The following is a 15,223-nucleotide window of genomic DNA, read 5'->3' as shown; positions in this document are numbered from 1 at the left end:
CTTTTCTTTTAGAAATAAAGTCCACAGGCAACAGATACAAAGGAAGGGAAATACAATGTTCCACGTACAAGGTGTATCAGAATTAAAGAAGAGAGGATATTAGAGCTTCTTTCTTTAGAAATAATGTGTCTATGGCAAGGGGTACATTAAACCTTAATTAAAGATTAAATGAATTGTGAAAAGAAACCAAGAAAGAAGAGTTGTTGAGTTAAGACCTTAAAATGAGAAACATGAGGATGTGGGATACAAACAGTATCTGTTCAACTCCATGAAAATAACTTCATTTTATGTACCAGAACATTTGCTCATTACACAGCATGGAGGCCTCACTGTACTTTGCACTGACTCAACAAGACAAGTGAAACAGAAATATCCACTAGAAAACAAAGCATGGACATCAAAAAGAATTTTATACCAATCTTTTCTAAATTATCTGCTTTGTTTGCAGATTTTTTTGTTGTTTTCAAATCTGTTTTGACTGAGCCCATATGCACCTGCATTTGTGTGAATATATCTTCAAGAGATGGTGGCTATAGTAGCAGGGGGCAAGGGCTAATAGTCTCTGGGAAGGGAGTGTGACTGTGGGATAGCAGGTATAGTAGGGAGAGATGGTGTCTATAGTAACAGTGGATAATAGTCTCTGGGAAGGGAGTGTGACTGTGGGATAGCAGGTATAGTAGGGAGAGATGGTGTCTATAGTAACAGTGGATAATAGTCTCTGGGAAGGGAGTGTGACTGTGGGATAGCAGGTATAGTAGGGAGAGATGGTACCTATAGTAACAGTGGATAATAGTCTCTGGGAAGGGAGTGTGACTGTGGGATAGCAGGTATAGTAGGGAGAGATGGTGTCTATAGTAACAGTGGATAATAGTCTCTGGGAAGGGAGTGTGACTGTGGGATAGCAGGTATAGTAGGGAGAGATGGTACCTATAGTAACAGTGGATAATAGTCTCTGGGAAGGGAGTGTGACTGTGGGATAGCAGGTATAGTAGGGAGAGATGGTGTCTATAGTAACAGTGGATAATAGTCTCTGGGAAGGGAGTGTGACTGTGGGATAGCAGGTATAGTAGGGAGAGATGGTGTCTATAGTAACAGTGGGATAATAGTCTCTGGGAAGGGAGTGTGACTGTGGGATAGCAGGTATAGTAGGGAGAGATGGTGTCTATAGTAACAGTGGATAATAGTCTCTGGGAAGGGAGTGTGACTGTGGGATAGCAGGTATAGTAGGGAGAGATGGTGTCTATAGTAACAGTGGATAATAGTCTCTGGGAAGGGAGTGTGACTGTGGGATAGCAGGTATAGTAGGGAGAGATGGTGTCTATAGTAACAGTGGGATAATAGTCTCTGGGAAGGGAGTGTGACTGTGGGATAGCAGGTATAGTAGGGAGAGATGGTGTCTATAGTAACAGTGGATAATAGTCTCTGGGAAGGAGTGTGACTGTGGGATAGCAGGTATAGTAGGGAGAGATGGTGTCTATAGTAACAGTGGATAATAGTCTCTGGGAAGGGAGTGTGACTGTGGGATAGCAGGTATAGTAGGGAGAGATGGTGTCTATAGTAACAGTGGATAATAGTCTCTGGGAAGGGAGTGTGACTGTGGGATAGCAGGTATAGTAGGGAGAGATGGTGTCTATAGTAACAGTGGATAATAGTCTCTGGGAAGGGAGTGTGACTGTGGGATAGCAGGTATAGTAGGGAGAGATGGTGTCTATAGTAACAGTGGATAATAGTCTCTGGGAAGGGAGTGTGACTGTGGGATAGCAGGTATAGTAGGGAGAGAGGGTGCCTATAGTAACAGTGGATAATAGTCTCTGGGAAGGGAGTGTGACTGTGGGATAACAGGTATAGTAGGGAGAGATGTGTCTATAGTAACAGTGGATAATAGTCTCTGGGAAGGGAGTGTGACTGTGGGATAGCAGGTATAGTAGGGAGAGATGGTGTCTATAGTAACAGTGGATAATAGTCTCTGGGAAGGGAGTGTGACTGTGGGATAGCAGGTATAGTAGGGAGAGATGTGTCTATAGTAACAGTGGGATAATAGTCTCTGGGAAGGGAGTGTGACTGTGGGATAACAGGTATAGTAGGGAGAGATGGTGTCTATAGTAACAGTGGATAATAGTCTCTGGGAAGGGAGTGTGACTGTGGGATAGCAGGTATAGTAGGGAGAGATGGTGTCTATAGTAACAGTGGATAATAGTCTCTGGGAAGGGAGTGTGGCTGTGGGATAACAGGTATAGTAGGGAGAGATGGTGTCTATAGTAACAGTGGATAATAGTCTCTGGGAAGGGAGTGTGACTGTGGGATAGCAGGTATAGTAGGGAGAGATGGTGTCTATAGTAACAATGAGTTTAATTGGTCTTGGGAAGATACTGTATAGCAGACAGAGAAGATCAAGCCAGTATTAGTGATATATTATATATAAGGATTACTCAAGCTGCAGGTCTTTAATTAACGTTCCAGTTCCCAGTATCCTCCCAGGGCACAGTTAGGGGGATGCTGGGAGTTGTAGTCAACAGGCAAAGAATGGTAGGCGTCTCCTCTGAATAAGCAGTCACTGCAAAGTCTGTTTTGTCTTCAGCTGCGCTACTATCACTACAGACATTCCTGCTCGGTGGCCTGTGCACAATGGTTGGGAGTAGAGTGTTTAGGCCTTGCTTAAATGATTTCCATAATGGCTGCTCTTGTCTGAGCTGTGTTTGTTATTTACACAAATACAGGAAGAAGACAGAGAGTGAATTCAAGCTAAATCTCTCTCTCTCTCTCTCTCTCTCTCTCTCTCTCTCTCTCTCTCAGCTGTAGAAAACCGTGGGGATGTGAATTCATCACCAGGACAAGTGTATGAGGGGACGGTGGGAAGGTTGGGGGTATCTAGTCACAAGTTCACAGAGAAACATGAGGAGCAGCTGCCAAACGAGACCCCCCTCCTCATTTCCTTGTGTAAATGTAGCTCCTCCCAATGTCAGTCACAGCGCAGCAGCCATTGTGTGTCAGTCATGTGATACTTAATGAAGTGAGAGAGATGTGGGTGGGGGAGGGGTCTCATTAATGCCTCTGACCCTCACCCTTATCCAATGGGCCACTAAACTGGGTCAAGAGGAAACTGTTGCAGTCTCGGCCCAAGGAATATGGATTGAACGACAGATGAAAATTCACCAATTGCCATTGACTGATTTAAATAGGGTCCTGTAAGGTCCTTTTGGGGGCAAGGACTGAGGTGAATGATGAATAGACTTTGGTCAACACTATATTTAAATATAATTAATCATCAGTTAGCCACTAATCACATTCTTGCTAACTTGAACTTAACTTCTAAGGGCTCTTACACACGGGCGGTATTTGCTGCGCTAGTGAGAAAACACCAGCGCAATGGCACTTGCGGCACTTCGATTTTAGAAGTCGCCCGAAATTGCCTCACAAAGAAACTTTGGGTGACTTCGGAAGTCAAAGCGCCACGAGTGCATTGCCGCAGGCAATTTTTCATTTTAGCAGGCGGAAGGCAGGGGGAAGAGGTGATTGGTCGCCAGGCGATTAAATCTCCCCGAATCTGCCCGAGTGCCCCTGCCCTTACGACCCCCATACACGGGCCAATAAAAGCTGCCGACAGGCCAAGTTGGAAGCTTATTGGCCCATGTGTGGGGCTCTCTGACAGGCTCCGATCGATACTAGCCAAAAGTCGGGCAGATGTTGATTGGGCAGGGTAAAAAATCTCGTCGGATCGCAGCCACATCTGTTCATTGATGCCGTCCCGCGATCCGACCACCTGTATGTCCTCCATTCTAATCCGATTGTTGGGCCCTAGGGCCCATGATCGGGTGTATGGCCACCTTTATACTAAATGTGGGGGTTAGAACCCTTTTTACCCACCCTGGAGATTAATATCACTGGTGATGTTTCCTATAGCAACCAATCAGCAATTAGATTTGAACAAGTAGGGGCTCTTACACACGGGCGGTTTTTGTTGCCCTTCCCTTGCATTCCGCTTTCTTTTGTTCAGCTGCAGGGGAGCGCAGGAGTAAACACACTAAATTATTGTCAAAGGGGCTGTGTATGGGGGTCTGGCAACGAATCGCCTCTTCTTTAGGGGCGACAATCTCCCCGAACTGCCTTCCCCCGCCTGCTTAAATGAAAAATCGCCTGTGGCAATGCACTCGCGACGCTTCGATTTCCGAAGTCCAGTTCAGTTGGTTTCAGATTGTTCCCCAGAAATAAAGACTTTTTTCAATTACTTTCTATTTTCCTATTTCTGACAGTTTTTCTAACATTGAAGTGTAAAGTTTAAATTTTCACCTTCTACAGCAGCTCTGGGGGAAGGGGGGTCGCCGACTCTTTAACTGTTCTAAATTGATATATTTGTTATCTTTGTCCCTGCTAAGCAGAATCCCTGAGTTTAATACAATAGTTGCTAATTTTCCACAGATACTGCTGAGATGTATCAACTGTGCAAAAAAAATCAGCTCATCTGTGCAAAAAAATCAGAGACCACGTACACATTTCTGTATTGGGAATAAAGACAAATCTATACACCATAAGGGCTCTCACAGACGAGCGTTTTTACCTGCGCTCCCCTGCGTTCCGTTTTTCTGCGTTCAGCCTCAGGGGAGCGCAGGAATAGACACATTACATTTTTTCCAATGGGGCTGTACTCACACAGGCGCGTGTAGGCGCCGAATGCAGAAAAAATGCAGCATGTTGCGTCTCTACGCACCTGTGTGAGTACAGCCCCATTGGAAAAATGTAATGCGTCTATTCCTGCGCTCCCCTGAGGCTGAACGCAGAAAAACGGAATGCAGGGGAGCGCAGGTAAAAACGCTTGTCTGTAAGAGCCCTAATAGGGCAGCCTACAATTAAGGATTGCTGGAAATAAATTGACTTGCAGCTACAAAAAGTTACACCCATCATGATATGCGCTTATTGCCTCTGTTAGTCAATGCATGATCCCAGCAAGCAAGAGGCAAACCAATCCATCCACCACCCAATTTCATTCAGTCATGGGCAACTAAAAGCTTTTCAGATGTTGCTGAACTACCAATCCAAGCGCCGCCAGCTGCGTTGTAGTTCATCAACATCTGAAGATCCACCGTTGCTCAAGATTGCATCAGACCAAAAGAGATAATTGATCATAGAGTACAGCCTAGTGATGAAGGCAAATAAGTGGCTTATTAATCAAGGTTCATTCCACCTGATATAACATTTTAACTCCCTTTCCTAGCATCATAATTTAATCATCTCTCCCCTTTTGAGAAGTGGAGAGGACTTAACCTCGGGCAACTGTGGCCGGGTATTTAAAATAGTAACATATAATAGGTTGGAATAAGTAATAAGTCTAAGTAAAACCTGCAGTTGATCAAAGAAAGGCAAAAAAAAGTCTATGACGTTAGATATTCTTCAAACTGCTCCTTGTACAGGATGAATTCAGCTCCCCATTTCTCTGCATTTTCCTTAGTATTCCTAGTAGATGGAATTATCAAACTATAATGGGGGCCTATGGGAAGAGGGCACATCCAATGGGATTTTCTAACCAGTCTGATATAAGTGCCTGCCAGGAAGGCTGCCAACTTGATCTGGTGGGTCTGAGTCAGCAGCTTTTATCATCCCGTATATTTTCACCATTAAACCAGTTTAGTGCTATTGAGCCTGTACTTATATAAAACCGTTGATCAGATTTTTGCAGAATTTGACTAGAATTGTGCATCTGCATTAGCATGAACTCACAAAGCCATCAAGGGCTTGGGAAGTTTAATTTTACTGCCTGAATGATGTCACAGCCCACGGTGTAGCGAGAGCACAATTTTGGAGCTCGACACAAATGCGAGGAGACAGGAACATACAGGAACATACAGGAACATACAGGCAATTCTCCCCAACTGACTTCACTCTGTCCCCTGCAGGACAAGTATAGAGAATATGCTCAGGACGATAATAAAGGGAATTTTGTGTAAGTGCACTAAACATAAGAGTGGCAGCTCACTAATACAGGGAGGTGGTGGGTGGAACACAAAGCATTAAGTATTTATCATCTCTCCCCTTACTTGTATTAATAATCCCATGCAGAGGGAGGAATGCGAGATATTTCCCCCACGACAGCATACAGTGCCACATTTCGCTGACAGCTATGAAACCGTGAGTCACGCTTCTCCCCAAAGGTTAGAGTCGAACCCCCCTCTCTCGCGATCTGTACTGTAAGGGCAGTGCCCCAATGCACTGAAATTCTGAGGTTACTCACAAAGAGAAGCTTCATTCTTCTTGTATCAAGTACCCAAGCATACAAGCCCACTTCACCCTCTAGTGACTTCATTGCTGGCACCACTAATTAAAACGAAGGAGCAGTCATTTATAAAAATAAATATAGGGATGCACCAAATCCCACTATTTTGGGATACGGCCAAATCCTGAATCTTACATGAAAGAACTGGCCAAGCCCAAACCCTACGTTAAAGTAAAGCAGGAGAAGGAAGTGTTATAAAGAATGCACATAAAAAATAATCCCAATTTCCTTATAAAGAGCCACATCATTTGAAGTATGCGGATTTAATTCAGCTAGGCACTTGGATCAGTTCAATCCTTGCCAAATACCGACCCAAATCCTGGATTCTGTTCATCCCAAAAAAATATACATTCTGCAATAATTCTGCATATGCACCCACAATTTCACTGAAAACTAAATTCTAATATTTTCTGGCAATAAAATGTATGTTTTTATATATATATATATATATATATATATATATATATATATATATATATATATATATATATATATATATATATATATATATATGTCATTATAACCTGGGGCACATACAAGAAATGGATCCAGGTCCGGACTGAGAATTAAAATAGGCATTTCAGGTACATAGAGGCCCAATCAGCCCACACAGAGGTCCAAACAGCTCCTACCAGCCCACTAAATATTATCTTTCTATGGCACCTTATAGCAGCCCCTCTAGCATTTGCCAGAGCCCACAGATTGCCAGTCCGGGCCTGAATGGATCCCACAGAGGAGCACTGACTACACTACATTACTCAAGCCCATCCTTTTAGTGGCCCTGGTAAAAAGGGTGATTCATTCATCATAATAGGGATCTAGCTATGAGGACAGTACTTCCGATCTTTCTGTACAGGTATAGGACCTGTTATCCAGAATGTTCGGGACCTGGGGCTTTCCGGATAACAGATCTTTCCATAATTTGGATCTTCATTCTTTAAATCTACTAGAAAATCATGTAAACATTATATAAAGCCAAATAGGCTGGTTTTGCTTCCAATAAGGATTAATTATATTATAATTTAGATCAAGTACAAGCGACTGTTTTATTATAACAGAGAAAAAGGAAATCATTTCGCAAAATGTGGATTATTTGGATAAAATGGAGTCAATGGGAGGCAGCCTTTCTATAATTCGGAACTTTCTGGATAACGGGTTTCCGGATAACGGATCCCACACCTATATTAGGAAAGCCGTCGTATGCAACAAGGAAAATATACAAATGATGTATAGCTGACCCTTAAACATAAACCCCATCAAGCTTGTATGAACTGTGAAACTCTACTTACATATAGGGGCAAATTCACTAAGATTCGTAGTTTCGCCAGCGCTCCGCAAATTCACTAAAATCCGAAGTTGCGCTCAGGGGAAGTGTAAGATTGCGAAGTTGCGCTAGTGTTAATTCGCCAAGCAAAGCGAAGTTACGCTAGCGATGGTTAATTTGCATACGGCGCCAAATTGAAGTTACAATGGAGGAATATGTAGCAGCACTACACAAGCCTGGGAAACCTTCAAAACAGAAAATAAATTTTTTATTTTGCCCTACACATGTGCCCACTGTATAGTTAAGTTGCTATGAGTTAGGAAATGTAGGGGGGAAGGAGGGGAGCCCCAAAAAAATTTCTATCTTTTTCAGCCTATCACCCATAATATAGAAAAAACGCCAGCGTTTTTTGGGACTTAGAAAAAATTTGAACTTTTTTTGAAGCAATCCCTATCTACTCTATTGCGCTTCGCCTGGTCTGAGGTGGCGAAGGAAGTCTGGCGTAAAAGGTAGCGTTCAGTACACTGCGCAAGTTAGTGAATTTGCGTAGTTACTTCCGTTGCGCAAATTCGCCAGGCGTAAGGGTGCGAAGTAACACTAGCGAATTTACGCCAGCGTTCGTTAGTGAATTTGCGAAGTAACGAAAATGCCCAACGCTAGCGAATTGACGCTAGCGTTAGGCGCTTCGGCGCTTAGTGAATTTGCCCCATAGTATCACTGAACATAAATAGCATCTGTTGGTATTTCTGGGATTTATGGGCATTGACATCATACGGAACAAAGTAGTGACATCATACAGAACAAAGTATGGAATAGTCACCCTTTCAACGTGGGACCAAGCAGTTTCTATGAATCTCCCGGTGTATTTAAATTGCATAAATGATTTCCCAAATGGATTAGTTCCGCATACAAATAATGTCTCCTTCCCCACCCCCAATGACCTACTAAGCGGAGCTCCGCTGCATATTAAATGGGTTACACCAAATGTACAAGCGTGCAGGGGAATGGATCGTGTATGCGCTGACTTGGAATTTCTAGGGAAAAATTTGCCAAGTCCCGTCAGGCATAAAATGTCCTATTTTTTGTGTGTGTGCAGACGGAGCACTTCAGCAATGTGTCATTGTGTTTCTATTTGCGGAGGTAACACACACCATGTCAGGGGAACAAAGCACCATTTGGGCAGATGCCTGAAGGGTAAAAGCACAGAAACCAAGCGCTGAGCATTTACAACTATTATTGTGTCTGAGACTCCCAGGGCAGCTAACAAAACCCAGGCAGCTGTACAGACATTGGCCTTTTATGAGGCGAATATTCTGCGTTATTTACAAAAAGTCAAAATGGCAAAGTTTGGTTTTGGGGTGGAGCAGAGAGAGGGCATTTGTCTTGGCCCTAGGGGGGAAACGTTTCATATTAAAGCACAACATTCAAGGGCCGGCAGGTATTTTCTTGATCCCTTGATTTGTAACTGCAGCCAGTTTCCCTTTCTCCATTCAAATGCAGGGAAAGTGATTGGAACTTCCGTCATTTATATACACAGTGGGCAGTCCTTGAGCAGCACCAAAGGCAGTACAGTAGGAAAGTCAGCTTTATGGTGCGAAGGGTGACTTTAGTAGTAGGAACCAAAGCAGCCTCTGTTACATAACGTAACACTTTTAACTGTTGTAGATCTATACGTTTAAGCTTCAGCCAGGGGCGTAAATACAGAGGAAGCAGACCCTGCGGCTGCAGAGGGGCCCAGGAGGTACAGGAGCCCCATGAGGCCTTAAATAATGAGCAATTTCAACATTTATTGGCAGTGGTGTCACTAGATATTCCTGGGCCCACAGCAAATTATTTTTTAGGCCCCCAAAATCAGGGCCGGAACTAGAGGTAGGCAGCTGCCTAGGGCTCAACGATTGAGGGGTGCTGGGCAGCTACCTCTTCTGCCTACCCCTAGACCAGACTCACCTGGCATTCAAGTCGAGCAAATGCATGAGGTGTACAGGGGCGCGCCGCCAATGAGGCGAGCTGAGACACTCGCCTGAGGCGGCAACGCCGGAGCGGTTTCCAGGGGCGGCAAAAAGCCGCTCCTGCACCTTTAAGAGCCGAATTTCCGGTTCCGCATTAGCGTTCCTGCCTCCCCTCCCGACAGGTAAGTCGGCGAGGGGGGGCGGGATTGCAGGAGCCTCCTCAGGCGGCCCTAAGGTACGAATCGGCGCTGGAGGTGTAATCGCGAATGCGCAAATGCGTGCGACGTCACTGCACATGCGCAAACTTGTGTGACGTCACCGTGTATGTGTGAATGCATGCGCCGGGGGAAGTGAGGGTGAGCTGGCCGGCTGCATTGCCTAGGGCCCGCCTCTGCCCAAAATGTCTAGAGGTTGACCTGTTTCACCAATATTTATTGAAATGACATATGAATTAGGGCTTCATGGGGGCCCTATATATCCAGGGTCTGCTTTTTATCTTTTTCCCTATTAATAACATTGGGATCAACCATTATTTTTACCGGCCATGTGGCAACCCCAGGCCCAGATTTGTGGAAAGGCCACCTAGGCCCGGGCCTAGGGCGGCAGGATTTTAGGGGGACGGCATGCTGCCCAACCACACCCAAATTGGTTCAAAAACACTGGGGATGCGTCAATCCCCATTGCTACAGTCCAGATGATGAAAATTTGCACGAATAGGGGAGGGGACAGGGGCGACTAACGGCAGTGGACCTAGGGGCGCCCACTATGTAAATCCAGCCCTGGGCAACCCTAGGCCTATATAACCACCCCCTAAACACAATTCTGTATAATGCAACACATCCATCCCACTAAATTCCAAAGACAGAAAACAGCAACACTTCCATCTATTTAAAAGCACTAGGGGAGCTGTTGTTACGATGCGTTACAATACAGTCTCACAACAAGAACTATAAGCAGCAGCCAGCCCTTCAACAAAAATACTAGGTTTACAAGTGTGAACATCAATCTATTGAGAGTTGAAATGTGACTAAAAGTGAAATACTCTATTGTGATTGGGCGCTGAGAATAAAGCAGCACCACTGAGGCAGAAAGGTTGTCAGTGTGGGTATATAGCGGAAACACAATTCATGTGTGCCTGAAAGCAATACTAATACTAATAATAATGCTGAGCCGCTGGCTAATTTATGGTTAAACAGAGAGCTGGCCATTTAAATGCCTTTTTTTTTGTGTGTGTGTTTGTTTTGTATGAGTGAGTAGAAACACAGTGAGTGTCTGACAGTTGGTCTGTGCCTGGGGAATCCGTCTGGTGCAGCAGATGAGCATTTTGGCACCAGTAGAGCCGAGCTCTGTAAATCTCAGTGTAACCGGCATCAGGGAACTGAACAAAGGATTAAGTAGCAGGGAAGAGAGAGACCCTTGTTCCATCCTCCCATCCTCATCCTCCCTAATAATAATAATAATAATAATAATAATAATGTCCCCAGTGCTGGCCATGCCCTTTGCTTCCAAACCAATTCACTTTCACACTGTTCTGTTTGTTGACAACCAGCAACAATGCAACACACAGCGCAACTCCTGCTGAGCCATTCGCTGCACTTCCTCATAGGCGACAATTATACAACGTTGCCTACAGTCACAACCAGTAGAGCAGCTTTGTGTGATAACCGGCTCCAGGCACCGGATTGATCAATGGGGATCAGGGACCTTCAGCCTCCACAGTTTCTGCTCAAATATGGCTGCCTTGGGGGTTGCTGGGAGTTGTAGTGCAGCAGAGGAAGACACTGGATTAATCAATAGAGAGCAGGGACATTCTGCTTCTCCAGTTTCTGCTGAAATATGGCTGCCTTGGGGGTTGCTGGGAGTTGTAGTGCAGCAGAAGCCATGGCAGGTCCCTGATATAAAGAATGAAAAGTGGTGGCTGTATCAGGTCACATAGACACTGCCTAAGCCAACATTGCAAATACTGATACTGAAACTTAATAGTTAAAATAACAAAAACAATAAATCTGGCCTAGAGCCAATGAAATGCAGAATATATTAGCAGCACATATAGGCATAATAAGAGTGAAATATACTCTGCTAAATTGCTCAAACAAAAAAAAAGAAATGAGAAAAGGACACACAAATACTGGGGTGGGGGAACAGGGGGTGTATTAAATGTATTAAGGGAGAAGTGTATTAAGACAAGTTCCAGTTGGGGGGGGCAATGTGAGTGGAGTGAGTGGAGCCCAGTATAGAAGTATAGGGATCCGGAGTCAAGGGATGTGGAGTCAAGGGATGTGGAGTATAGAGATGTGGAGTATAGAGATGTGGAGTATAGTGGAGTATAGGGATGTGGAGTATAGGGATATGGAGTATAGGGATGTGGAGTATAGGGATGTGGAGTATAGGGATGTGGAGTATAGGGATGTGGAGTATAGGGATGTGGAGTATAGTGGAGTATAGGGATGTGGAGTATAGTGGAGTATAGGGATGTGGAGTATAGAGATGTGGAGTATAGAGATGTGGAGTATAGAGATGTGGAGTATAGGGATGTGGAGTATAGGGATGTGGAGTATAGAGATGTGGAGTATAGAGATGTGGAGTATAGAGATGTGGAGTATAGGGATGTGGAGTATAGAGATGTGGAGTATAGGGGTGTGGAGTATAGAGATGTGGAGTATAGAGATGTGGAGTATAGGGATGTGGAGTATAGAGATGTGGAGTATAGGGATGTGGAGTATAGGGATGTGGAGTATAGGGATGTGGAGTATAGAGATGTGGAGTATAGGGATGTGGAGTATAGAGATGTGGAGTATAGGGGTGTGGAGTATAGAGATGTGGAGTATAGAGATGTGGAGTATAGGGGTGTGGAGTATAGAGATGTGGAGTATAGGGATGTGGCAGTAGGAGGGACACAGGGGTTTGGGTGACAGTTTGGGTGCAAGTGTCATGTCAGCTGTTACCTGAGGAATTCCTGCAGACACGTGTCACAGAAGCGATGGCCACAAGTCGACACCTGCACGGGCTCCCGAATGGCTTTAGAGCACAGGGGACACAGGAACTTGCGCCGCAGCTTCTCCAGGAATTTATAATCGTAGCCCGGCATGTTGCACCGACTCCCCGGCTCAAAAGAGGGAGCTGCCGGCTCTCGGGGTTCCTCCAGTCCCAGTGAGAAGAGAATGATAAAGGGGCTCGAGAGTGATAAATCCAGCTGAGATAAAGCTCCTCCTGTTCCCACTTCCCCGGTGTCAGGACCCAAGTGCCAGTTCTGTGTCTGTTCTGTGACTTCTGTGATCTGTCGGCTCCTCCCCCCGCTGCTCGATCAGCTGCTCAAGGTACATCCAGCCAGGCCCCGCCCACGCCTGCTCGGGGAGGAGTCTCTAGGCCACGCCTCCCGCCATGTGCTGATGGTTTATCTATCAATTCTCTCTCTGTCTCTCTCTCTGTCTCTGACTCACTCTGTCTCTGTGTCCTCCCCCCTCTCTCTCGCTCTCTCTTTATCTCTCTGTCTATCTCTGTCTCTCTCCCATTCTCTCTGTCTGTCTGTGTCTCTCTGTCTGTCTCTCTCTGTATCTCTCTCTCTCTCTCTCTCTCTGTCTCTGTGTCCTCCCCCCTCTCTCTCGCTCTCTCTTTATCTCTCTGTCTCTCTCTATCTCTGTCTCTCTCTCTCTATCTCTCTCTCTCTCTCTCTCTCTCTCTCTCTCTCTCTCTCTCTGTCTCTGTGTCCTCCCCCCTCTCTCTCGCTCTCTCTTTATCTCTCTGTCTCTATCTCTGTCTCTCTCTGTCTCTCTCTCTCTCTCTCTCTCTCTCTCTCTCTCTGTCTCTGTGTCCTCCCCCCTCTCTCTCTCTCTCTCTTTATCTCTCTGTCTCTCTCCCATTCTCTCTGTCTGTCTGTGTCTCTCTGTCTGTCGCTCTCTGTGTCTCTCTCCCTCTCTCTGTCTCTCTGTCTCTGTATCTCTCTCTCTCTGTGTATCTCTCTGTCTCTCTGTATCTGTCTCTCTTTTTCTGTCTCTCTCTGTATCTTTCTGTGTGTCTGTGTGTGTGTCTCTCTCTCTCCCTCTATCTCTGTCTCTCTCTGTATCTCTGTGTGTGTGTCTCTCTGTCTCTTTTTCTGTCTATCTCTGTATCTGTCTCTCTCTCTCTGTATTTCTCTCTCTGGCTCTTTTTCTGTATCTCACTCTCTCTCTCTCTCTCTCTATATATATATATCTGTCTCTCTCTGTGTATCTCTCTGTATCTGTCTCTCTCTGTATCTGTCTGTCTCTCCCTCTCTCTTTCTATCTCTGTCTTTCTCTATCTCTCTCTGTCTCTCTCCCACCTGTTACAGTGAGAAGGATTGACAGAGCTCAGCTCTTCTGCCAAAATGCTCCTCCGAGCTCCAGACGGATTCCCGGGCACAGACTGTCTGACACTCGCTGGGTTTATTCGCACTAACATCGTTTCTCATACAAACTTTACATTTCCTACCTCTGCCTTAGGTCGAGATATGACACCCTGTGAGATTCTTTGTTCTGCTGAATCTCCTCCTAGAAATGTTATTTCACAAATATACACATTATTACACCAATCACATTCATTTACCTAATCCCTATATTTAGAATCATCCAGTTGCTGAAAAACAACTCCCAGCACCTTCTACATCAAATGACTTTTGGGGGGTCTGATGAGACTTGTAGTTCAACAACAGCTGAAGAACTAATGGTTGAAATTCCTGCTCTATATAAACAATGTTGCCTTGAAATATCTCATGGCCTGATCCCCATCAGAACTAAAGGCACCCCAGTACTAAAGTCAAACCCCAAAGATATTGAAAGATGAACTCAACTCAAGAACTTAAACAAGAGGCTCTAGCTTGATTTATGCATTTTTCCATTTAACTAAAGCTGAAGCTTCCAAATTGCTTACCCTGAGCTGCAAATTCTGTAGTAAGAGCATCAGCGCCCCTAGTGGCCATATTGTCACATTGCTGGTGTGGAAATTCCTACAATTGTATCAGTTGATCTTTTGTATTTCTGATTTATATGATTTAGAAATGATTTATGATATTTGTGGAGGAAAAAATGAATCCGTAATTATCTGTGACTGGAATAAATATCATATGATGTTTTTGTGTACAGATGTACATACAACTGCTGCAACTTCTCCCCTACTACTCGCGCTCATTGTTGGATTATCCGTGGCCATCGACAGTTTTTACAGCTAATTTGCTCTAATTCGGCAAGTTCAGTAAGATTAATGTAATCAAAATGGTGATAACGGTCAATAATCTTAGTAATAAAAAGAGATATCATTTATTCCAGATTTATAAATACCCCAAGGATAAAGGTGGCCATAGACAGGAAAGGAATCTTTGTACAACATTCGGTGTATATGGTGGGAGATGAGCCGATCTATATCAGCAGAAGACTTGGATATCGGTCGGCTCGTCAATCAGACTGGACAGAAAATTTTGATTAGGAGCCATAGGCACAAGAACATCGGCCATTGTTAGCAGTGTCGGACTGGGCCGGCGGGAAACCGGGAAAAAACGCCAGCCCAGCCCCCCCTCCCCCAATGTTCTGGCCCCCCTCCGCTGATGTCTGGGCCCCCAAATAAAAATGAATTGGTGCGCCGGTATCGCATGCGCGTCTGTGTTTGCGCATGCGCACCTGCGTTTGGGCACAAACCAGCGTGCGCCGAGACGTTCGCGCATGCGCACGGGGGGGCCGGAGTATAGTTACCCGGTGGGCCCCCCCATGCCCAGTCCGACCCTGATTGTTAGTG

The 15,223-nt window shown here is 45.0% G+C and overlaps 1 protein-coding gene across 1 annotated transcript in view; it reads right to left on the bottom strand.

The window, feature by feature from the left end:
- Nucleotides 1-12,793, bottom strand: part of traf4.S (TNF receptor associated factor 4 S homeolog) — a 42,054-nt gene extending 29,261 nt beyond the window's left edge. The window contains exon 1 of the mRNA XM_041583318.1: nt 12,424-12,793. Within this exon, the coding sequence (XP_041439252.1) occupies nt 12,424-12,566 (143 nt within the window). The 5' untranslated portion in view covers nt 12,567-12,793. The remainder of the gene's footprint in view (nt 1-12,423) is intronic.
- Nucleotides 12,794-15,223: the final 2,430 nt, after the last annotated feature.

Source organism: Xenopus laevis, chromosome 2S (assembly GCF_017654675.1).
Source record: "Xenopus laevis strain J_2021 chromosome 2S, Xenopus_laevis_v10.1, whole genome shotgun sequence".
Lineage (NCBI taxonomy): Eukaryota > Metazoa > Chordata > Amphibia > Anura > Pipidae > Xenopus > Xenopus laevis.
Note: the sequence above shows the minus strand (reverse complement) of the source record. Positions and strands in the feature narration are given on the sequence as shown.